Source organism: Orbicella faveolata, unplaced genomic scaffold (assembly GCF_042242905.1).
Source record: "Orbicella faveolata isolate gen_17 unplaced genomic scaffold, um_ofav_v1 contig_34, whole genome shotgun sequence".
NCBI classification, from domain to species: Eukaryota; Metazoa; Cnidaria; class Anthozoa; order Scleractinia; family Merulinidae; genus Orbicella; species Orbicella faveolata.
Window position 1 is genome coordinate 19,952,453 of NW_028301563.1, and position 26,272 is coordinate 19,978,724.

The following is a 26,272-nucleotide window of genomic DNA, read 5'->3' on the forward strand; positions in this document are numbered from 1 at the left end:
AATAAATTTGTTCAAATTTCCAGTGCTACACACTAGGTGTTTTACAAAGTGATGAAGCGTTGTAGGCTTGTGGGTCTACTCAGGCGACAGCGTCTTCTGTAATAGTTGCTTCATGGTTAGATTTTAGTTTAAACTTTAGACGAGTGGTGTTAACTGTAGCACCGAAATATCAATGTTTAACAAAAGAGGATATGTAGCGTATGCACTGATCATAATTTTACTGAGAATTGCAAAGAAATGCAAGCCAAATCGTGTTTTGATGATTGAGTGGTGATTTTCGTAACATCGTAGTTAGCAACAAAATTTCATTGAATTATGAAAAAAAAAGCAACTTGTAAGCCATTATAATTATAATCGGTATTCACGTACGCCAATTCATAATCCACACCATCCCACCATGCACGCCATTCCTTATTTTTTAGACGGGATCATTTGCGGTCCCTGTCGGTGATCATTTCCGGTCCGGGATCATTTGCTGTCCAATTTGGGGATCATTTACGGTCCGGGATCATTTGCGGTCCTGGGATCATTTGCGGACCCGTACAGTTCTCCATACAAACTCTTACATTGGATGACCTGTGATGTCACCTGTCAAGAGGTCGTGATTCTTGGTGCTGACCAAATCGAGTGCGGCCTCTGGGGACGGGAATGTCGTGCGGTGTCATCGCTGGGTCATGCACTGCACATTAGCACCTAATATCTCCCTAATGTCAGCCTAAAAATTTGCGAGTTAGGTCGCGATTTATAACAAAATGAAATCTTATGCTACCAAAGTGAATCCTGACTTAGCCAAAGAGCGAGGGAAAGCTTCATTTGACACAACAGAACTGACTTACCTGCTTCATGGAGGACGACAGAAGACGGAGAGGAAGAGATTCCTTGGTAAACTTAGTTTATAAGCATAACGTGACTGTTGATTTTGATGGTTATACAGCTGTACAAGAGATCAATGAAAGAAGGCTAGTGTTTCGAATAGGACAGAGCCTTACTAGGGATTTCGTTTACCTATTCGTGACAAAACAGGACAATCTGCGACACATGAATTATGCTGACAACCCTTAGTGTACTTGAAACTGATGAATGTCAATTAACCCCGGGCAATTAACCACCATTGACAGAGAGACTTTACAATAAGAGGGATGAGGTAGAGGGATAGATGGCGAGAGGATAAGGACTAACACACAGGCCCTTTAATCCATGATTGAAAATAAACTCTAGAACCAGATGCTACACTTAACATCACAATAACTATGGGGAGGGGGTCAGGAAGGGAAAGCCAGTTAAATTGAGCACATGTTCAGAGTTCTCACGGCATTCTCGCAGAGTTGTTTAAGCACAGACTCTGGCAAACTTGTCGCAGACTTTCCCTTGAGTTAAATGTAAATAAAAAGTATATATAATATAATAATTTATTACTAATTGACAGCCCGAGGGAGATGAAACAACAATTCTGTCTTTGGCAACATTCTGGAACAGTCAGAATATCCTCAGAAATCTTTGGCAACATTCATAAAGTTGCCCGTACGAAACGAGCAGATCTGTTTATAGTCTGTTACAGATCTGCTGGCACATCTGTAGCAGATCTGCAGATAATCTACAGATGATCTACAGATTATCTGCAGATCATCTGCAGAATGTCTGCAGAATGTCTGCAGAATGTCTGCAGAATGTCTGCAGAGCGTCTGCAGCGATGATCTGCAACAAGTCTGCAAATTTGCAGACGCTCTGCAGACGAAATCAGCCTATCATGTTAAACAAAAAGCCCACAAAATGCACCAATCAAACAACGTTTATTTAAAAGATAGACAGGGGAGGTTGGTTTGTTATTCATCAAAAGTAAACAATTACTGTTGACAGATAAAGCAAATAATATCACTAGCAGGAATTTAAAGTATTTTCTTAGCGTGACATTTTCCACATATTCCAAATGAATAAAAAAAACCTCGGGTAGCAACTACTCCTTTCAAAAAATCTAGGCTTCACGTAGCCTGCGAGCAACAAGGGAGCTTGCTCAGCTCGCAGGCTAGGCTTCGCGTGCTTATTTTGGTTCGCTTGGCAGGTTATTTACAGAAACGAGATCGAGTAAACTGGATACTAAGTGAGATTCATTTCCTTCTCGTCTGTGCTCGGCACCTGCTTGACATGAAGCCAGTTTAAAGGAACGAAAGAGGTAAGTCATAGAGTACATAAATAATGCACAACAGCGACCGCTTATCGAGTTTTTGTTCGCCTTATGTATCAATTTTTTCATTCGCTTCGTAGCTTACTTACATATATCAACAGATATCAAAAATATTCGTTTATTAGGTACTCGGTTCACGTTGCAGCATTCTGCTGTGGCCTAAAGTCTGTGGTGCACTAACCTTCGATCCCTGAACGGCTTGTTTCGAACATGTGTCACTAATATTCCAGCACACCAGGGCCGAGCGAAGACCGTAATTAAGAGAGGTCGCTACCAAGAGTTTACGGAACACTGACGGAATCTTGACCCGCACTGTTAACGCATACTGAGAAAGTACGCTTACACATTTGTAACAAGTTTAGATAGTGCATTGTCTTCTAGTAGGTAGCAATGAAAGTAAAACCTAAAGCCAACTTGGCATATTCAGTTTTTACAGACCAGTCAAAAGATTATTCACGATATGCGACCAATGATTAAATGTTACTTTTAGTGTGACCTTTTCATAAGGTCGGTTTCGATTCTAAGTCACTGCAGTGAGTAAATCCAGATTTTTCAAGACATAGAGTATTTTCAATAAATGAGTTTACTGTCAAGCGTTGTAGATTTCGTGTGTTCAACAGCACACATCCAAATACTCGGAATAAACATAATACACCCGCAAATAACTTGAGTCACACACTGCTCTAAACATAAACTAAACATGAGTTTAATCCATGCTGTGAGAAATTACTAACTCTTTGTAAGTATTTTTAGTGATTCGACAAAATGTTTCATTCTCTTCGCTCAACTAATACTCGTTTGTTTACATTGTTCGATCGCATTATGAAAAAACTACATTTTTTTTTCCGTTCAACAACTTCTTCTGTTGCTTCAATAAGCCCATTTTCTCACAAAATGTTTTCTTCATTTTTTAAGTCCAAAATACAATAAGTATGTCACGCAGCAATTCGAGCACTGCAAGTTACTGAGTGAAGAATTATCTTGATATCTGTTTTTTGTTCGCACCAAAATGAAAAAAACTACTGAGGGAGTTTTATCGATGATTTAAGCATTTAGCCTCACATCAGTGTAATATCAATTTTGCACTTTTCACGCCAAAGGAAGAAATAAATAACTTGGATAAACATTGTTATATTATACTGATACTGAGAGAAAAACTGTCAGCTGTTTTCATTTCGTAGAGACGGTCACGATCACAAAAATACATGTACTTTGGTAGAACTTTCCATTCTTATTTCAGTAGTTACAGCTTATCTGTACTTCCCTGAGTTTTTCTTTTGGCTGTTCCAACTTTGTTAAAATGCGGTTCATCTGGGATACGGAAAACTCCAGTTCGTTGAGAGTGACAAACCTTCCAACATACGCTATAAAAAATAAAATATATTAGTAAATTACATGTATGTATTACTTTTAAAAGTAGTCAGTTTATTATTATCGCAATTATAGCAACATGATTACAAAAATGCGACACATCATCTCTGATCATGTGTGTTTGTGTACGTATGTTTCTACAGGTTACTGCCTGATGCCCTTGCCCTTTAAAGTCTTCACCACATCTTGATTCAGAGCCTTACTAATGAAGCACACCCGCTTTGCTTGTCTGTGCTCGGGAGCCATGGGCAAGACTTGTTGCCAGAGTCTCCTCACTGAAGGAGGCTTCAATTAACAGCAAGTATAATTTCTTGGGGTCTTTATCGCATTGACTGTATGTGAATGGAGTTAAGTTTAGCTGAGGATATGTAGATTCCAGATCCTGGCACAAGTTCTTGTTTCCCGGGGCCTGCAACGTATTTTTTACTCTCATCTTGATTACCAGACGGCAAGTTCTCGAACCTAATCATTAAATTAAAATCGAACAGAACTGCTTAATACTAGCCTGTGCATATATCACGAGTTTGATTGTACTACTAATACTACTAGACGGTTTGATTGTACTACTACTACTACTAGACGGTTTGATTGTAATACTAATACTACTAGACGGTTTGATTGTAATACTAAATTGGTTATTAAATCGATTGTTGAACCTACCGAGTTGGAGTTAGTTTCCGCTGCCTTGTGAAGAGTCTACAAAAGAGTTGAATAGTTTTAGGTACAGAAAGTCAGAATAAAACCCAAAAATTGCCAACCTTCTTGTGTAAGTTGACTACATAACTAAAGTGCCACTCAGTCCTACTCCAGTTTGTTTCCAGAAATTTTATATTTTGTACATAAATATCTATAGGAAGCAACAGATAAAAGCTCACAGGCTTCATAAAGTCACATTTATCTCTATTTTGCGCTCCAAAATTAATTTATTCTACTTAAGAAATTGTATGGCTGGATTGCCTGTTCATTTCAAAAACTACCCATTTAAATGTTCCAAGCCTCCTGAACTGGTCTTTAAATGTTACTATTAAGTACAGCTACGTATGTGCAATGTGCACGTAAATCTGCTCAAACAGTAAAAATCTGTAAATCGCGTCACCGTTACTCCAGACTTAGTTAATATGATTTCGGCAAGAATGCTGTGAATAAAATTGTTTCTCGATTTGCTGTTCACCTCTGATAATTACCCTGTTTTTTGAACGATCATCAGAGTTTAGTTAAACTGGAATGTTACATTAAAAGATGTCTTAAAACAGTTGAAAAACCACCAACCTCCAGTCTTAATAATTTTCCCTGGGTAGGGAGTATTTTTACTGGTCTTCCTTCCTTTCTTTCCCTCCTCCCAGTCAACCATGGCGTCTAAGCCCTTGAGGATTTCTCCGGCATAATATACTTGCGAAGCACTTGCGACGCTATATAAATCTTCTTCCGTCCAAAGAACTATAGCAAAAGCCATCTTTTTATGTCAAAAAGCAATTTCTTACAGACTGTCTTGTTTGCGCGCAAAATTTGAATGTGACACTTTAACTGAAAGGAATATCAGTGTCAGCAACATCTCCTACTCTTATTGGACGGTTCAAGTGTGACAGGTGTCGGGTATCAGCCAGGAGAATCTGTCATATTCGCAGCGGCCGATGAGATTTCACTTGTGGTTTTCTCTCTTTGTCGAGAACAGCAAATAAAGGTAAAGATAATTTGTACATTTATTTCATTTTCTTCATGACTGCGATATACTTACATGTTTATACCCCCAAATTGAGGCATCACATTTCTTGTCACTAACAAACATGCCACTTAGGTCACCCGGTTATGCAAATCAGGGTCTGCGTTACTGACTCATTCTTGTAAGATAATGATGGTTTGAAACGTGATGTATTTCACCTCTGCCATTTCCGGGGCGTAGAAGACATCAAGATTTTAAGAACGTCTCCTTATGTTTTGAAGCTGTTGTAGGTATAAGAAAAATAATCATAGCACAGAGATTTAACCATCTTGTTCCACTTTTCATTATTCATTCACGTGTTGACTTCAACTTTCGTATCGTTGTTCTATCAACACTGATATGTCGATCGATGAAATGTTTTTCCCTGAGCATTTGGAACTGGGAATTTAACACCAATGTGCCCTGCAGTGTTCTTAAATTTTATTGAAAGGATGCGTTAGGCATATGTGTCTAATCCCTATATAATAAGAATAAATTAAGGTCGAAAGTGTATTTATCATTTAATTTAAGTGTTCAATTGACGTATAACATTTGATTTACTAGCACGTTGTACGTAAGTGGCTGACCATTTATGCCTCTTATTTACGCATTTTCAATGTTCGACTATCTTTTTATTCGTAGAATCGAACTATTTTATGCATCTCAAAACGAACCAGTCATGACTGATCCAACTAAGGTTAATATACCCAAGTGACGATACAATGAATGGTCTATCGATCCGGTTTTTGGACTTCAACGTGTTGCAGATCATCTGCAGATGCTGCAGATATTCTGCAGATCTGTTGTTCGTCTGTTTTTGTCTGCAGTCTTAAAATCGGGAAGAGTTTTCAAGCTCAACGTCTGCAGCAGACTGAAAACAGACTCTGCAGACGATAAATTAGTCTGCAGTTGATCTGTTTTTGTCAAAACAGATCTGTTGCAGATCTGCTGCAGATCTGCTCGTTTCGTACGGGTGCTGAAACATTACATCAATTTAGTTCAGAATTCTTCAGCAGTATGAAGAAATATGTAGTTGGAACCTCTTTGAAAATCAAAAAAACTCTCACACACATATATGTAACTCAGGAAATCTTGGCAGGTATCCTAGGATGAAAATGTCACGGCAATTTTCCCTTAGTTTATTTAATAATGTTTTTTCCTTGTCTTTTTTTTTAATATTTGAAGAATCACTTTTAGTGAAGGATCCTGTCTTTAGTAAAGAAGATGCTTATGTTTTGGACCGTAAGCATAGCTATGAGAGGGCCTTACAGAGAGGATTGCGAATGGTTGAACTGATTAAGGAGCATCAGATTACTGATCCAGAAGAGGTTGTCATTTTGAAAAGGTGCTGGTTGGAGTGTACTTTTGTTACAGTGGTCTTTTAGGGGGGGATGGGGGTCTGACCTTAATGTTCAGTGGTGGGTGTTAAGTGGGCCAGGACAAGTGAATTATGTTGATGGCCACCAATCTACTTGAAACGGATGAATCTGTGGGTACATGTGTTCTGCTTGGACACTGAATCCTTTACTATATACTAATTATACACGTACTTAGGCCATGATCGACTTGCTTTTGCAACCCTATTCTAGACTTATGACTAGGTACCAAAAACCCCTACCTTATCCCAGACTAGCTATTTCAATGCAGAAGCTTTATCACTATTGTGGTCCAACATATGCTAACTAAACTAATATCTTACTACAAAATGACTCCAACTTTCGAAATTCTTTCTATTATAGAAAAGCAGGTAAAGAACCCTGTCCTAGACTAAATATACATTGGCCACTTTTGCAGTATTAAAAAATGCACCCTATTCTAGTCCAAACTGTCTGATTTCTATACCCAATGCCAGACTAAACTGCCTAGAAACCATGTACCCTTTAATTACAGTGCTCAGCACATACCCATATCTGGGGCAGATCTAGCGAGTTTAAGGGGTGCGGTCAAACCCCCTAAATTAAAAAAAAATGAGACACAATAACATGTTAACTTGGCCCAAGAGTGCTGTCAATCCCATTCCTGAGGACCTCAATTTTAATAATTTTCTGGGGGAGGATGCTCCCAGACTCCAGACCCTTTACTGGGAGGGTGGGGTGGATCTTATCTTCTCAAACCCCTTTCTCTAAAATCCTGTATCCACCTTAGCACATACATATAGCTTATATACAGGAGTACCCTCCACCGGGGCAGTGGTCCAGCCTGCAAGTCAGCATTAACTGGCTTTGGTAAAATTCGGCCCAGGCCTGACACTGTGATGGATTCTCTTAATTCAGGTGTGCAGGAGCCTCACTTCCATATGACCTGAGTACAGCAATGTTCATTCCCACCATAGAGGTAACAAAATATTTTAAAAGTATTTGAATGGCTAGTCATATGCATTGCATATTTTTTTGGTCATCATTTTGAGAGCACCATACAGTAAAATTTTATATTTATTGCAAACTATTAATGGTACTGATTCAAAATAGACTCTTCATCTAGAGTGAAATATTGAATATATTTTGTCTTAGTGGAAAATAATTTATTCAAAACCAATTCGCAGCTGGCAAGGGATGAAGCCTGAAGCCATCTTTGCCAGAGGGAACAAGGACTTTATTATTTAATATGTTTTCATTAGTGATAAACCATGCATGCCAGTTGCTTATTTGAAACAATTTAATTAGTAATAACTTATTATACTTGAATAATTTCCGTTTAGCACTAGCACTGTTCAGTGAGGGTCGTACAGGGCGGGGTCTCTGGCACAGTTCACAAACGGAAAAAATAGAGGATCACGGATCACGAATATAAAAATTTTTTTTCATGAATCACCAAAATAAGCAAGTAAGATTCTCTTTTTAACAACCTGTTCTTACACAAGAAACAGTGTTCGAAGAAAGCAAAATCGCAAATGGCTAAGTCAAGGTTCCCCATTGAAAATCGCATACCTAAGGATGCGTTCCTTTGGGGTGATCTGGATCAGGATCAGTGATCCAGGATCACTCAGATCATGGTTCATCAAAGGAACCGATGAATCCGTGACCAGAGTGGATTCATCGGCTCCTTTGATGCACCATGATCCAAGTGATCTTGGATTACTGATCCTGATCCAGATCATCCCAAAGGAACGCACCCTAAGTCACTCCCAGTAGACGACTCTAACCATTCGGAGGACTTACGTCTCAAAATCGTGTAGAATAGAGCGGTAAAATCACGAATATCGGTTAATATTTCAGGTTCTTCATGGGTCATGCAAAACCTTCAGGTCACGAGTCACAAAGAATAATTTTCTAAATTCACGTTTTACGGAAAATAAAATCAGCTAATCACGCATCACGAGAATACCCCTGTACGGCCCTTTTCAGCAGAATCTAGCTCTGCTATCTATCCTTTGACAGAAGGCAAAGTGCAGTCAAAAGAGCTGGGATCAGTTGCCAATAGTCAGTCTCCCAGAGTGATCCTAAAAAATCTATGGGTTTTAATAAAATCAATATACTCTTACGTGTGTGTCTGCTTGACCCCAGCAGGAAAGTTGTTGGCTTAAGGTTTGCAAATACACTGTCCTTATCAGTCACAGTTCTCTAATCTGTTTAGGGTCAGGGAACTGAAGAACAAAAAGCCAAGTGGCTGTCTCTTGCAGAGTCTTATCAGATCATTGGAACTTATGCACAGACTGAACTAGGACATGGTAAGTTAAACTCATTAGAGGCATTTTTATATCTTTGAAGGGTACAATGCACCCAGGAGGTTGTAGCTATAACCCTCTGTACACATTGCAGGCCTATAGTACTGGAGTGTTATTCTAGCAAGCAGATAGTGTAATACGAAGAGAGGGTACAATGCATGCAGGAAGTTGTAACTGTAGCCCTTTGTACGCATTGCAGGCCTATAGTACTGGAGTGTTATTCTAGCAAGCAGATAGTGTAATATGAAGAGAGGGTACAATGCATCCAGGAAGATGTAGCTGTAGCCCTGTGTATACATTGCAGGCCTATAGTACTGGAGTGTTATTGTAGCAAGCAGATAGTGTAATATGAAGAGAGGGTACAATGCATCCAGGAAGATGTAGCTGTAGCCCTTTGTACGTATTGCAGGCCTATAGTACTGGAGTGGTATTGTAGCAAGCAGATAGTGTAACATGGAGAGAGGGTACAATGCACCCAGGAGGTTGTTGCTGAAGCCCTTTCTGCACTGTAAGTATGCAGGAATTGTTATCAGAACATGGGGAAATTGGATAGGGTTGGGCATGAGGCATGTTGATGTGACAAAGATATAATTACTCAGGCTTTCCAAAGGAAACGCCCGAGGTATAAATTCGGCTCCATTTGTTTTTTTTTGCGTTCAGTCACAAAACGCAGTTCAACTACAGCGCGTGCTTGAAGTGTATGTGCATGCGTAGAATGAACCCTAGAGAGTATGGCTTAAAGCAACGGCCGCCTTCGTAGAAAATTCCTTGCTTGATGAAAGCGAAAGAAATTCGATGGCTGTTATGCTCAATGTACATGCAAAGTCACACACTGTTCGCGGTAGACCCACACTGAAACTTGTGGAGCGTTTTGGGAACGGGTCGGTCCCCGAACTTTACGAGAGATCAATTTACGAGCAATCCTTTACGAGTGAACCTTCTATCGAGAAATATGAAGCGAAACCAGCTATATCAAATGAGCTATCTCATATTATGTTTAGATATAAACACAACCGTGTATTTAGACATGATCGAGAACCCAGTAGAATACCAGAAGCTACTCTGAAACATCTCAGAAGAAAGGGCAGGAGACTGAAGGAATTTGTTTATGAGCGTATTCGTCTAAGCATACTGAAGTCCTCTTGGCTACGTCATTATGTGAAGGTCAGAAGAGTTACAAAGAATGTTTGTAAGCTTCATACGAAGAGGGTAAGATTAAATAAAGTTGCACAACATGAGAAGAAGTATTTGTTGAATTGTTCTGTGGGGGTGTATCAAAGGATAATTAAATTGAAGTATAGAGCAAGTCGGTATTTATCAATGTTTTCTTGTAATAGACCCATGTGTTTTTATAAGAGTCAGACACACTTATCAAACTACAGTGTATTGTAAATTTCAACTGAGTTCAGATATAGAGAAAAACCCTGGTCCTACTCCAATGTACATTGACCCTAGCAAAACAATAATGGCACCATATAGCCAAGCTAATGAGTTGGTATTTGGACAAAGTTCAGGACAACAATGTGTTGCAATGAGTTTATGCTCTTTGATTTACAATAACAAACAAGGAATCAATTCTGCTAATGATCTGGTGTCAATAATGAATATTGGAAATCAGGTTGTATTCAAGTTTGTCTCAGTTAACCACACAATCATTTTTAATGCAGACCGAATTACCCACACTTTTAAATGTGTTCGAGACTGACTATGAACTTCAATACAGTGAAACCTACACTGGTACTATTCATCAAGAAACTACAGCAGAAGGATATCAGTACTGTACCTCCTTAGATAGAGCCTTTCAATCACTTATATCCAAAAATTTCAACAATTTTGTATTGACAATAGGCTGTACTGCAGTGGCTATCTATTGTAATGACAATATGGGCTTGAAAATATTTGATTCTCATGCAAGGGATATTTATGGTAGAAGCCATTCTCAAGGTACATGTGTGCTGCTTGAAGTATCATCACTGAATAGCTTAGTACATTATTTTCCAGAGTATACATAACAATGATATATTTGAGTTGAAAGGGGTTAAAATTGTTAAAGTTCAAAATAATACCCTTTTGACAACTTTGTGGTCGCATATGACGACAATTTCACAGTACTATATGTCATCCTACAAAAGAACAAGATCGAATGAAGAGACAACTTCAACTTCAAATTTATTTGCCACTCATCTATTACAACAGTGTGATATATAATAAATAACATTTTAGAGTAGCAGGAGATCCCAGCAAGCTCATACAAGGTTTTCTAAGGAGATCCCCCTATTATATAACATAACTCAACAATAACAAATCACTGCCCACATGAACATTTCCCTTGGTGACAATGATAATATAATTATACTAGTATAGGTGTACTTTTGTTTTACGTGGGTTACATTCTGTAACTGCAAAAATGTTAATCAAAATATAAACAAGAACAGATCATCCAAGAAACTGAACAAAGAACATTGAACCTCATGTTATAACTTGTGAATTGTTCCTCCGTTAGACGTATTTGTCGTTGTCTCCGGTCAATACACAGGAAAACAACACAACATTGATTCCAAATATTGAGACATTTCCATCGTTTTGTTACAGTTTTGTTATACATAATTCCCAAAATTCATGCTCTGCCAAGGGCTCTCACTCTAGCTATATAATGTTGCAGTAGTTTCAGGGATTTTTCTATTAAAAACAATAATTATGAACCATTAAACAGTACTATTACTTTAATCTACTGATTTCTGACAACTCCCTTTGGGTCAACATTTAGCAACAAACTATGACTCAACACCAATAATAGATTAAAAAATTGCCTTGTCCTTGCAATTTAAGGCAAATACATTACCTACTCAGGGTTTGTAAAAACCTTGAAAGTCCTTGAAGATGCTTGAATTTAAACATAAAAAAATTCAAGGTCTTGAAAGTACCTGAATTTGAGGACTAGGGCTTGATTTTAGCAATGCTTTTCCTTAAACAATCTTCAAGTTGAAAATTACAGTACTTTCATGGAAAAGCTGAGAAATAATATCAAATAATTATAAAATTGCTTATGCAAACCATTCCAAAAGCGGTCCTTCAATTTTCTAAAACTTGGCCTTCGAAGTAATTGAAAAGTCCCTGTATTTCAACCTTTGGCATTTGTAGGAACCTACTCCTATATGGTAATATATTATTTTGATTGTTTTCCAGTACCATAACAACATTCATTATACTCAGCAGACAAAAATAAACACAAGTAGAATTATTCATGACTAGCAATAACGAAATTGCGTGACAACAGTGACAATCGCAATATGGCAGTCCCCTAAAGATAACTCCAGATGTGCGATATTGAAAGCCCGAGTTCACGCAGCCATGCGTTTTGTTTCCTGTTTAAAAATGCTGATGACATTGCATCCAGTCATACTTGCCATGTATGCTGTAATTCAAGAAAACATGTGCAATATCATGGCAGAATTTCTTGAATATTGTTATATAAGACATAAAAATTACTATTTGCACAATCCCAATGTAATTTAGCCTCTGATATCCCAACCTAATGAAATGAAACTGTAATTTGATTGCATTTAATTTAAAAGATGAATTATACACAGTTTGACATTTTTAAAAATTATTTTTAAGGGACCTTTGTTCGTGGCTTGGAGACAACAGCAACATATGATAAGACAACACAAGAGTTTGTTATTCATTCACCATCACTGTCAGCATGTAAATGGTGGCCAGGAAATAGTATGTTTATCTTAAAATTTATAAGTGCTCTGTAAGATTGAAATAGAAAGCACTTCCCATGTTTTTGTCAAGTAATATAAACACAAGGGGAAATTTTTGAGAAAAATAAAATTAATGCCATGGGAACAAGCAATTGAAAGCATTCACCAAAGTTTGTAGAACTCTGTAAGTTGTTTTTTTTCCCTGTGTTTTGCAATAAAAGAAAAATAATAAAAAAAATAAAAAAATAAATAAAAATAAAAATAAAAAGTTTGTAGAACTCGATTAGGGACATAAGAAAAATAAGTTCTGTTTCTTTAACAAACCACTGCTAAGAAAATTTAAGCAAGATTACAGGATCATTTACCCCACTTTGTTCACACATCATTTTATCAAAAGATCAAGCTTGATGGGTTTTCCTGACAGAGTTTTAGAAAAAAAAGCTTTTCATGGGAACTTTCTTACAGAATTTAATTTGGTAAACTGCGAAATGCAATTGGATTTGACCTCCCAGTCTGGGAAAAGAACTATGTTGTGATGGCTACAATAGCTAGTGTTGCTTGAAAACTTTTGATGCTCCTTATAGGCTTCTTTTGTTCGAGAAGCTACATATTAGTCATGTAAATTCTGTTATATTTTTTCAGTGGGCAAGTCTTCAAATTTTGCTGTTGTGCCTGCAAGGCTAATAGTAGATAAAAAGGATCATGGAATACAGATGTTTATAGTTCAGCTGCGGGATCGACAGACACATCAGCCTCTACCTTGTAAGGTACTCTTCAAAACTTCTATTGAGTAAAATTGGTACTCTGGATTCCAGACATTTTCCTCTGTCCTATAAACAAGGAAGAACTGAAGAGTAAAGTATCAGAATGTTTTAAGGGTGCGAAGGGGGTGGGGGGGGGGGGCACTGTTATGACTTTCAGTCTAATGCTACCCTAGTGCCATCAAATAAGAGAGAATAAATAAGATAACTTTATTTATGCACGGATTTTCCACAGTAAATTAAGTTTTCCATCAGTCAAGTGAAAAAAGTTTTGTTTTTTCGGTGGGCTTTTCTTTTTTTCAGAGGGGGTGGAGTATCTTATTGCATGTACAGTATCTCAACCTGGAATTTTGCATTTCAACAATGTTTGGGTTAATATAATGTGTATGGAACTTAAAAACTGTTCATCACATACAGTAAATCTCTCTAGTCTCTAGACACAAGTAATTATGAAGCACAAACAAGTTCTACTAAGAGTTGCTATATGAGCATTACAAGTCTCTGAGCATATTAAAACAACACCAAAATAAACCAGTCCCACCATAGGGGACTGATAATTCTATTAAAGCTATACATTTCTTTAAGATAGGAAGAACGTCTGCAGTTGAGCCAATGAGCCCATCAAGCTGATTCTTACCTCCCTCCAGTTTCTGTAGCATGAGGCATCAATAGTAGGTTTTCTACTGGGTTACCCCTAGCACTAAATATGTCAGTTCTCATCTATACACCTGGAGGGAAAGAGGCACTGTGAGAGTAAACTCCAGAAAAATGTTGTCAAGTGTCTTTTTAAGAACACAACACGATGACACAAGCCACCTCCGGAACCGCGATCACTCGATCTGGAGTCCAACATGCTATCCGTTTGGCCACGCCCAAAAGGCGGGAAAAATCAGACAGTAATTTAAGAAAGTAAAAGGAAAAAAAGAAAAGAGCTTAACTTGCCATGTGTACCCTTGGCAAAGTACATGTATGGAACTGCTAGCTCGTCTTTTATTTCCTTTTATTGATTGTTTTTCCCCGTTAGACCGTTGATGAAGCTGTTGTTTGAACGTGACTCTTTGATAATCATGTGTCTGTAGGTATAACAATAGGAGACATTGGAGCAAAGTTTTCCCTAACATCTAATGGAGCTGACAACGGATATCTAATGTTTGACTATATACGAATTCCACTCAACCAAATGTTGATGGGGCTAGCAAAGGTAAAGCAGTTTATTTTGTCCTATTTCTCCGTACGAACTTAAATTATCATTCATCATTTCCAGTTCTTAAGTCTGCTACACGAGAATATACCCACCTACGGCAAAATTAATCTTCTTGAACCATAATAGTAAATAATAGGCCACGTTCGATATATCAAAATTCTAACATGGCTTCGAGGCTTTCAGGACAAACGTCTTTATTTGGTGGTGTTTTCTTTGTATCCAAGTTTCTTTTTAGTTTGAGAATTGAGGGACAAAAGAAACTTGAAAAGAAACTTGCTATTTTGTCCTGAAAGCCTCTGAGCCATATTCATATATCAAACGTGGCATATTACAGCAAGTATTTAAGAGAAAAGGAGATAGCAATTAAAGAAAACGAGGACCAAACTTGAGATACCGTCAAGAGAATGTAACGTGCTTTATCGATTAAACGCCGGGTCCAGCGAATACACGTCGTTCTCCACTGAACTACCAGATTGAATAGTTATAAAATACCGTATGAAATCTATTTTCTATTATTAATCAACAGCTTTCCCCTGATGGCACCTTCACCAAACCAGCAAATACCAAACTTTTGTATGGCACCATGAGTTTTATGCGAGCAGCCATTGTTGGTAGTTCTTTCCGGTCTCTATCTCAAGCCATAACTATAGCCATTCGGTATAGTGCAGTGAGGCGACAGAGTCAACTCAAACCAGGGCGAGTTATTTTCAATTTTAGCTTCCAATGTGTGATGTGGTGACACCAGCCGCATGCAAAACGAAAGATGTATGTGATTGTGGTTTATGTGATTCATGTGGTTGAGACTTGAGGATGCCGTGATAGTATGACACTTTAGATAGCTCGCGTTTCTGAACGGCGAAAATCGATAAAAAATCGGCACGGAAATTGGTTTTTGCTTCTTAAAAGAAAGTTGACAGTTGCTTTTGTGATGAACACATTTTGACTGCCTTTGTGCCCCTAATCCATTTTCCAGTAGCAAGGGGTCTGTAGCCAATGCAAACTTCTGTTCTCTGAAATGTTCGGCTTTTTTCTCACCAAAATATAGTCTATTTGCGCGGCTTATTTATTTATTAATGGGAAACAGATCTAAGAGAGAATGCAGAAATTAATTAGTACCCTTTGTTTTTAACAACAGCGAGCTGGAAGCACAGATTATCGCCTATAAAACCCAACAGTACAAACTGTTACCAGGTTTAGCCATGGCTTATGCTACAAAGTTTACTTTTGATCGTGTGTGGAGAATGTTCAAAGAAACACAAATGTCCATTGCTGCTGGAGATTTCACTATGTTACCAGAGGTAAGGCGTTATTAGATGTCCAGTAAACTGAATCGTGCAGATAATCAGTTTCTTTTACTTTTTTAAACTATTAAAGAATATTTTTATTGCAGCTAACACTTGTTAAAATATCGAATTACAACTTGACCCTGTTGATCACTTGAAGGTTCCCACGCCTGCAACTTTTTCAGAAAAATCCTGCACGCAACAAATTGTTGAAAACAAAATTCATTCCTGGTTGTCTCCAATTGCTAGTCCTGTCCCAAACATCAAATTGAAACTATTACTATCGTCCTTCTCCTGTAACCTTGGAAGTTTTAAAAGGATTTTTTTCCCTCGATTTTTGTGTGTGTGTGTTGAAGGTGAAACTATAGCAATACGGTTACAGTGCCGACCCTTTAATAATACGCCGCCACACCTAATGGCACGCTTCGGATTCTAATGCTACTTATCTTGCCCGTAGGTGCATGCTATTACCAGTGGTCTTAAAGCGTTCTGTACATCAACATCAATGCGCCATGCTGAGACATGTCGACTTGCTTGTGGTGGACATGGCTACCTACTGTACAGCGCTCTTCCAGAATTGTATACATTACTAAATGCTGGTTGTACTTATGAAGGAGATAACGATGTTCTCTTTCTACAAGTAGCTAGGTAAGCAACTCGATTATATATTGCTATTAGTCGCGATTGGCAAATACGCAGAGATAGAAAATTATTCAAAGGGTAACGGCTACTTGCTGTGGAACCTAGCCATAGACCCAAGCTGTTCAAACGTTTCGATATCCCGTTCTGATGTTATGTACGGACGCCATGGGTTTTCGTTGTGCAAATTAACATATGAGTTTGTCGTGACTTGTTTTGTCAACAGGTATCTTATGAAATGTACTTCACAAGTTAAACAGGGTAAGACACCTCCCTTGTCACTTTCATTCTTGTCGCGGAAACCAGAATTGTGTCCAGTAACAAGAGGTGAAGAATTCTTGGATCCTCAAGTGCAAAGGAAAATTTACCAGGATAGAACATCAAGGTGTGCAATTCTGTAAAATGGCTTCTTTTTTTTCAGATTTTTGCACACGCACAAATAAACATACAAAAAAAACTTAACAAACACATAACTTTCATTAAAACTATCCTACTAACATTAGCTTGTCTAAATAATTACAATGACTGCTAATACTTCACATGCAAGTAACTTATATTAATACGAAGATACTGAAATGTTTTAAAATGTCTGGAGATGTTTGTATCTGTGTATCTTGACGTTTATGGGTTAACTGAGAGTGGATTGTTTTAATTTTGTAAATCCACAGCGAGGTTATGGCTGTGGCAGAGAGATTGCAGAGCAGAATCTTTTCTGGAATGGATTCTGCTGATGCTTGGAATGAAGTGTCCGTAGACTTGATACGTTGTGCAAAGGTAAATCTTGCTGACAGATTTTATAAAGAATTGAAACGAAATGAGTACGAAGTAGGCCCTTTGAACGATCTGGTCACATGGTGCAATATCACACATGCTGGGACGCAAGTTGCACGGTGGGACTTCCAAAACAAAGCAATTCGTACCAGTCCACCTTGACTTGTTATTTTGCGTGGTGTTCGGTTAAGGAAGGACTGGGTACTAGTATTGCAGGGTGCGCTGGGTGTGATGGGATGCGACGAGGATAGAATCGCGAGAGAACTGAACACCAGCGCAAAACAGGAGACTTGACGAGGGAGAGAGGCTTTAAAGAGTCTACGCGGCGGAAGCCCGGTGTGTTTAATCGTGTGGGTGATGACCCAATGTTTTGTTACCGGTATTTAGACCCATCTGAGCCCCTATTGTTTAGTGTCAGTGTTACCAGTTAGTAAATTCAACTTAAGTAAATTTACTAATACTTTATTTCGAACCACAAGTTCGCAAAAAGTTAGATCCAAGACGCCTATTCTGAGGTCTCATTTTTCTCGGCAAGTTGTTGGCTTGAACGTAAACAACAGACAGCTTAACGCGTATTTCATTTCCAGGACTACAGTAACTATGTTATGGTGTTATGCGTACTGGAATCAATGGAGATGCTGTCTGGCGTGAGCTCAAGTTTGCGCAGGGTACTCAAATCTCTGACAGATTTATTTGTCCAGTATTGCATCGCTGAGAATTCAGGCAGTTTTCTTGAGGTAAGAAAAAATCTTTAATCCATATTTTCATAAAGATCATCTTAACGGAGCTCAGTCGCTGCAGCATTTTGGGTTATTTGGCCGCTTACAAAATAACCTTAAATTGAAGGAAACCTGAAAATAGTATTAAACTAAAATAGAAAAACACCAAAGAGATAATAATAAACCATAAAGTAACAAGGATGGAGAAGATTAACACGGATATTTGCAATCGACGAACTTGAAAAAAATGTAGGCTAAACTTTTCAAGATGCGCAAACCTTGACGTAGCTTCTTTAAGGGTTACAGATTGCCGAAGATGTAATGGAGTGGCTATACAACAGTTGTTAGGAGACGATACTGGCTCGATGTACTGCGTAATTCTCCTAACGATTATTACTAGAAATACAAGAAAACAGCAAAGGGAATCATGGGAAGGGATTAACGCGTTCCATTTTGTAAGATAGCCATTTCATTTGTAGAGAATTCCACGTGCGCTCTTTCATTTCTTCTTATAGGCTGGAGTTCTGAATTGCGAACAGATTCAAAGCATACGACAACAAGTGTATAGCTTGATGGAAAAACTAAGGTTTGTAGTTCTTATTTGAAAAAAATAATTACAAATTACCTAGATTGTTTTTCATGATAGAAAATGTTTTTATTCTGACCATGTTGCTTGGCCCTCCTCGGTCCCAACTACCAAACATTGATGAGGATCACTTACAGGGGTATGATGTCAACTCTCATGTACATCTTAGCAAAGCGTTTGACCACGCACGGGTACGAGTTGATGACAGTTGAAGAAAAAGTCTGCATACGAGCCAAGTGGCCCATCAGGCCGGAGCTTATCTCGGTTTTGTATCATGAAGCGTCTAGGAGTATTTCTTCTCCATCCCGGATGGGATGCTAGTTCATCGCAGAGTTACCCCCAGCATTTAATTCGCCAGTACTCTTTTATACACATGGGTATACAACACCATGTCCCCGGGCACCAGGGCTCTGACCCGTACCGCTCGATCCGGAGACGAGCACACTAACTAGTAATCTACTCTGGTTCTGGTTTAGTGACCTTTCTATCCCTTGTAGCCTTAACATAAACATTCAAGGGTGGCATGTGCACCTGAACTAAGACGTACCAGTTTGTGTTGCTCACACGAAATGGTTTAAATGTCGTTGTTGTTATTTGAACGTACAGACCTGAAGCAGTGTGTCTGGTAGACGCCTTTGATCATTCAGATTACGTACTCAACTCACCGCTTGGACGCTACGATGGCAACGTATATGAAGACCTTTTTAGATGGGCTCAGAGATCAGCTTTGAATAAGGATGAGGTAGTGTTGGCTAATATATAATCAGGGGCGTAACTAAGGGGGGTCATGGGGTGCCCGAGACCTCCCTCCCACTTTTGTAAGCTTTTTTTAAGTAAACAACCTACAACAGCTAGGTGGTGTAAAACGACATGACAATCTGGTGAGTACCCTCACGTCGACACAGTTTAGCCCCGCCCCCCCCCCCGCCCCCCCCCCCCCATCCCCTTTGAAAAATCCTGGCTACGCCCCTGATAATGTATGCTCGATTTATGAAAACGGTGTTAATAAAAATCTCACCCTGCTCAAGCGTCTCCGAAGTAGACGATGTAAATTTTTCCTTTCCTTTTTTCATTGTTAGAATGATTTTTAGGCCTTTAAAAGTCGTAAAATCAAAGTCTGTTGCTCACTTGGTGTAAAGGAACGTAATTTTCAATAACACAGTTTTCATAGATCCAGTCATATATTTATGTTGAGAATCAGTTTGAAATCCGAACTTGAGAAAACTAGTTTCGGCTGCATTGAATAGGCGTTAACAGGGACGAGATCGTAGATGGTTACCACTAGGGAGGGTGGGACCTGTGGTGCCCTGATGGCTAGTGCACGCATCCGACTTAAGGGAAGAATAACCTGCGTCGCAGACAGTCTAAACCGATATCGGGGAGTTTGTGACACGTGCGGCTGCAACGCAGGCTAGGGAAGAAAAAAACCGGAATTAACCACTGGCAGCTATGAGCTACTGGTCCTCCACCCATATACTTTTGAAAAGCCTATCCCTTCCCATCCTGAAGTAATTTCCCCCGTCCCCCCTCTCCCTATTAAAAGTCAAGCTAAAGGCCCTTAGTGAGTTGTACAAACTCTAACATGGGCTCAACACTGGAACTTGGCGATATTATAAGGTTTCTATCACAAGATTTCTTCCTGTTTGATGTTAATGCGACAAACGTGTTTTCATTTCAGGTTCAGCCAGGTTACCACAAGTACCTGCGACCATTAATGAACAGCAACAAAGCCAAGTTGTAGATAGGAAAGTCACACTTACGAAAGAACTGCTTGTCACCTAATTTAAAAACGTTTGAATGAAAATGAACAGAACGGTTAAATTTTGAGCTCCCCCATAAAACCTATTATGTTCAATGTCCGCCAAAATTCAACGTTTAAATATTACTTGTATTTTTAGCATTCGACTTTGTACTTTGTACCTTCATGTGCAACTGGACATTCGAGTTTTCAAACTGTTCACTCCTGTTGCTAATTTGGCGGACAATGAACGCCATACTTCTTCGGGGTCTTGGGTATTTTGCATTTTGTACCCCCTCCTCCCCCCCTCTAAACAAAGTTTACTTAGGATTCTGATGGAAACGAACCCTTGAATGTTGCGAAATTGTCCTTGAAAATCCTCGAAGATTCCTTGAAAAAAGAGATCTGACATCTTGTATCCTCGAAAACTGATTTTATTGTATTTTATAGTATTTAAGGAAGTAGGTTTGAAACATCAGGTTTTTATTTGCTGTCATACAGGGATTCAATGACACTTATGATTAGCGAAGGTTGTTATAAGATGAAACAAACAGCAGATCGTTATTACCACGATCTGTCTGAATGCAGTTGTTTCCACTGGGAATCAATTCGTCAAGTCATGTAAATGAAAATTACGCGATCAAAATTAAGAGTCACTGACTGGAAATATCGAGAATGGCTGGCCAAGTTAGGAAAATCGTAAATCCTGAAACTTTGCCTAAAGAACGCTTTTAGGGAGCCACTTTCGAAAATATCATTCCGATTTTCTTAGAATTTAAAGCCTTCGAGAAATTCGCAAAAAACGAAAATATAGCTTTTTGCCCCATCAATATGCAGAAAATGTCTGGAAAATTGACAAAGTTCTCGGTATTCGCATTGAAACAATTTACAAAACTAGAACTCGGGGTTAACTTAGCATAAGAGCTTTACTTTTCTTCTATCTAACAATAGGAAGTTTTACATTGTTCAAGCATTTTGAAGGATTCCGTCGACCGTTGAAGAATTGCCTTCTAAAGCCCCAATAAAAACGACAAAAATTGCGTAGTTTTAGGGGCTTAAAACGCATCTTGGTATGTCCGATATGGAGCTAAAACAAGTACTGTGCAAAAGAGTGTCGTTTCTACTATAATAATATGGAAAAAAATCTCTGGGCAATCGAGGTTCACACAGGTAAAATGCAAAAGTTCGCGACAGTCTCTTCCCAAATTTGCATAATGCGGTATGTTCAGAGAACTCTATTGTTTTTGTTCCATTTGTTGGCCATGCTTTGAGGGAAATATACAAAAAGAGAGTTGATCCATGTCGTTATTACAATATTGTTTCATTATTTCACGCAAGATACAAAAAAGCTATAGAAAAAGCCTAATATATAAGTTCAAAGTTATACAGATTAAACACGCGACATGTATTACGTGACTGGCGTCACGTAAGATATATTTTCAGTTAGCTCCAATTGAATCGAATTCCTCGATTATTGAGGTTTAGACAGTTGCTTATAATACAAGCATATAGGTGTTTGTCTTTCCCTTCTATACACACTCCATTAGTCTGCATATATTCGAAAGGAGACTGGTCCTCTAAAGTATTTTTTAATCATTGTGTGTCGATTTTGATCTTGATGGAAACGGATTATTTAGATGCACTAAATGAAACGAAGAGGTTTTATTAACGTGTTCCAGCTGGACCAAGGAAGCAGGTTTTCTTGAAAAATAGAGTAAGACTGTTTGATGTCTATCCCGCGATCTGACCTCGGTTGGAATTCGGCCTAGTCCAAACGGCGTGCTTCTGCCGTGCCGAACTCAAATAAATTTGGCCCGGCAGTGGCATGACACAAAGCTATGAAAGATTCAAACGTCGAATTTAAGGTGGGACTTAACCTAAAAACACTTAAAAACACACCATGTTTCAAACATTTTTTCGTGGCTAAGAGTTAACTCCAAACCATGGCAAAGTATAAATTCTCAAAAAGCTCAAAGAGCAAAGATAATGAAAAAAATATTTGGGTACCCTATAACTGTATTGTAACCTGACACCGGCTGATTAAATCTGCCACCTGCTGGGGAATGCCAGGGCTTACTTGAGAATAGATAACTCCTACTACAACTGATCAAAAGGAAAATTTTTTACATTTTACAAAAGAAGACAAACAGCTTGCTGGGATAAGCATAGAGATTTTTGAAAAGTTAAAAGCACGTGAAATGATGACCAGTTAAATCTGATACAGAAAATCTAGCATACGTTTCAATACATAACTTTGACAATGCACTGGATGGAAAAGTTCTATGCTTATCTCACAGAACGTACTAAAAACAACAAATCCTGAAAATTTTAGCTCAATTGAATAAATCCTTCTCAAGATATCTTTTCTAGAAGGCGAAAATAACTCGTTTTGAGAAAACGAGCTTTAAACTTACAGTAACAGTACTTGTCAAAATAAAACTTCAATACCTTAAGATTCGAGTTCCGTAAAAAACAAAACTTCGAATTTCTTTCAGAATTTTAGGTTAAGTCCCGCCTTAATTCATTGGCGCGGAGGATCGGATGAAGTTTGCTTTGCTGAAGACCTTTTTAAACGCTAGAGAGCAACTGCAGCGGATGCAGCAGGATATGAATTCACAAGGACGGCGGAGTCTTTTCTCAAGTGAAGGAAGGGGCAGGGGCGGGGGTGGGGAGGGGGAGTAGGGGACTTGAAAACGAGCGGTGCCGGCGCAAGTTTGTAGATGGGTCTAGGGGCATCCTCCCCCCAAAAAAACATTTTAAATCTAGGTGCTCGGAAGTGGTATTTTTGACATTCTCCATGGTGTAGTTCTTAAGAATATCAACCTAGTGGATGAACTATAAAATGACACGTACTTTTAGTGCACTTATAGCAATATATTTTTAAGGTATTGTGAGCTTGATACATCTTTCTCAGCCCTCCATGATATATCACGGCCTTAGTACTGACTGACCTGCGCTTTTACACAAGCCCCCCCCCCCCCCCCCTCCCGTGTGTGGGAAGGAAGTGCACGCTGCGGAAAGGGTAAAACTATGTAAACATGAAAAGCTTCCTGCAGATTTGGTACGAGGTTGTAGCTTTGTAAATTCTTGGTAAATCTGTAGTCAAGCAGACTTTTTCCGTTTTCTTTTCCTTCTTTATTTTTTCATTTGTACCTCATACTAAAACAAAATAAACTGTCATCGTGGTAAAAAGAGGAGAGGAGGAGGGGGGCGGGGCTTAAGCCCCCACGCCGGCTCCGCCGTCCCCGGTTCAGTTCGGCACGTGCATGGCAAGAGCACGCCGTTCGAAGCTAAGTCTCGCTACTGCCGTGCGGAACGGCATTAGACCTGCCGTGCTATAAGTAGTCGCGCTGACTTTAATTCAGCCTGCCGAACTGAGTGCATGCATGGTTTCAAACGTCGTGCTACTGCCGCGCTTGAGTCGAGGTTCTCGGTATTGAAACAATTTACAAGTCTAGAACACCGGATAAACTAAGCATATTGAAAGCTTTATATTAATTAAATTTTGAGGGGTTCCGTCGACTGTCGAAGAATTCAAGCCCCAATGGAAACGGCAAAAATTGCGTAATTTTACGGGCTTAAAGGGCGTTTTAGTTTGTCCAATATCGGGTCGAAATAAATACTTTGATTAACTTTTGGTCTCCTTCAGTCAGTATTTGGAACAAAAAATCTGGGCAGTAAGAACGCGGCGCGGTGGCTTCATGGTTAGTGCGCTCGTCTCCGGATCGAGCGGTCCTGGTTCGAGCCCTGGCCGAGGACATTGTGTTGTGTTCTTGGGCAAGACACTGTACTCTCACAGTGCCTCTCTCCACCCAGGTGTATAAATGGGTACCGGCGAACTTAATGCTGGGGGTAACCCTGCGATGGACTAGCATCCCATCCAGGGGGTAGAAGAAATACTCCTGGTCGCTTCATGCTACAGAAACCGGGGTAAGCTCCGGCCTGATGGGCCACTTGGCTCGCATGCAGACTTTACCTTTTACCTAAGAACGCGCGCCAGCAAACACAAACGTTTTTAGGGCTAGGGGAACTTTTTTGTATAATTGACGAAAATTGAAAAGTCTCTTCATAGAAAGACTACTCGCTATATTTCTAACAGTGTTTTTTTGTCGTTGTTGGTGTCTTCGATTACTTAGCCTTAATAGTTTCCAAATAGCAAAGAAAGAGGGAAAATCGATGGTTAAACTGACAACCGTTTACATAACACATTATCCCCTGTCGAGGAAAAGGTTGTTGTTATTCATCGTGGTAGATCCAATAATAAAGTGTATTATCGTTTGTCTCACGATGTAGTCACTGAGATGTAGATCGCGACGTATAGCTTCCTTGACCCTACGTAAGACTTCACCCTAACAACATCAACAGGGATAATGGAATTGAAATTCCTGAAGCATGGATACCCACGATCAAGAAACACAACAACAGGAGAACTGTACAACAGCGGACCACTGAGGGAACAGCTACTCGCCCGAACAATGGAACAATAGGAGGATCGAAATGCACCAATCAATTCCGACCTTTGTGATATAAATGATACCGTGCAATCAGTCGACATTATCGCCTGAAGAAGACTAGGAGTAAGCAGTCGAAACGTCGCGATCTACATCTCAGTGACTACATCGTGAGACAAACGATAATACACTTTATTATCACATTATCCCCTGTCATATTCTTCGGCTCAATCCCCATAAAAGGTACCGCAAAAGCTCTCGCGGTGGACCTTTTGAAGACTAACCCCCTAAAATGTTCGACGAGCACCCCGTCATTTTTAATATGAGTCTCTCCCCCCCCCCCCCCCCCCCACCCACCCCGGGAATGAACAAAGTTTGCATGCCGTGTAGCGCGACTTGGCTTCGGCGTGCTCTTACGTACCGCGCCGAACTGAATTCATAGCCTGCTGCATCAGCTGCCGTTGCTAATATTTGTAGCATTTAAAATGGCCTTCAGCAAAGCAAGCGTCTTCCGATCTTCTGATTGATTGAACTCGACGTTTGGAATCACCGCTGTTCTCATGTTATTGCCACTGCCGAGACAAAATTATTTGAGGTCGGAACGGCAGAAACGCGACGTTTGGACTAGGCCGAATTCCAACCGAGGTCAGATCGAGGGATCGATTTCAAACAGCCTTACTCCATTTTTCAAGAAAACTTGCTTCCTTGGTCTGGCTGGATCACGTTAATAAAACCTCTTAGTTTCATTTCGTGCATTTAAGACCGAGTTTACCAGAGGACCAGGCAGGGGTGATACATGCCATCTCTCCTTTTTGGATGAAACTTTGCCAGATTGAAGGTACTACCCAACAACTCTAAAAGACAAAGTGGGCCGGCTTTGTGATTTTTCTCTTAGGAGTTAGACCACCCCACCTGGTTTTTTGCCCAAAATCCCAAAAATGTCACTAAAATAAGCATCAAATTTAAAAATCGCTCCTGCTTACAGAATACATTGAATTTTATTGGTATTTCACACAAATAAAGGTTGGACGTACCTTAGTTCACACCCGGGATTTCAAGTCATTTGAAGTGACAGGTGCCAATCAAGGAGTGTCATTTCCTACCCATGTCACGCAACATCTAGCTATAAGGCAAATTAGCTCGAATTCTGACTCAAATATTGCTTAAGTCCAACTTTCTAAATCAAAACTAATTTCATCACAGTTTAGAGTCACTCTTGGCCTGCTGAAATCAAGAATAAAATTTTTGGCATCTGTTATTTTTTGGCAACAAAAGCTGTTCAAACAACATGACAAGAGGCTAATTTTAACAAAGAGACAAGGGCGAAATCTAAAAATATTAGATGTTGTACAATCGGTTTATCAAAGTTATTTCTATGTTAATGTCATTAACAAAGTCTTTAAATATTATTTAGGGCAGTGGAAGTTCAATGAATGCAAAACTCTATGCAATATCCCGTAACCCTCGGACGTACAAGGGGGGGTTAGGGGTAGATGT

General features: G+C 39.2%; 1 protein-coding gene and 2 long non-coding RNA genes across 4 annotated transcripts; 2 read left to right on the forward strand and 1 right to left on the reverse strand.

The window, feature by feature from the left end:
• The first annotated feature begins 737 nt into the window (after positions 1-737).
• LOC110045756 (peroxisomal acyl-coenzyme A oxidase 1-like) lies at positions 738-22,034 on the forward strand. Its single transcript, XM_089271293.1, has 16 exons — positions 738-882; positions 6,438-6,597; positions 7,526-7,586; positions 8,826-8,919; positions 12,535-12,642; positions 13,266-13,385; positions 14,464-14,585; positions 15,115-15,284; positions 15,724-15,886; positions 16,329-16,519; positions 16,737-16,895; positions 17,179-17,284; positions 17,869-18,018; positions 18,516-18,586; positions 19,193-19,328; positions 20,265-22,034. The coding sequence occupies exons 1-16, from the start codon at positions 753-755 to the stop codon at positions 20,325-20,327; spliced, it is 2,004 nt and encodes a 667-aa protein (XP_089127419.1). The 5' UTR covers positions 738-752; the 3' UTR covers positions 20,328-22,034.
• LOC149105202 (uncharacterized) lies at positions 2,388-4,212 on the forward strand. The gene is made up of 2 exons (XR_016201477.1): positions 2,388-2,515; positions 3,697-4,212. It is a non-coding gene; the product is annotated as an uncharacterized LOC149105202 (long non-coding RNA).
• LOC149105203 (uncharacterized) lies at positions 2,867-5,517 on the reverse strand. 2 transcript variants are annotated; one of them, XR_016201475.1, is made up of 3 exons: positions 4,823-5,282; positions 4,214-4,249; positions 2,867-3,546 (listed from the first exon to the last, which is right to left on the reverse strand). It is a non-coding gene; the product is annotated as an uncharacterized LOC149105203 (long non-coding RNA). The 2 variants fall into 2 exon arrangements; XR_016201476.1 differs by lacking the exon at positions 4,823-5,282 and adding an exon at positions 5,289-5,517 and having other exon boundaries at positions 3,080-3,546.
• Positions 22,035-26,272: the final 4,238 nt, after the last annotated feature.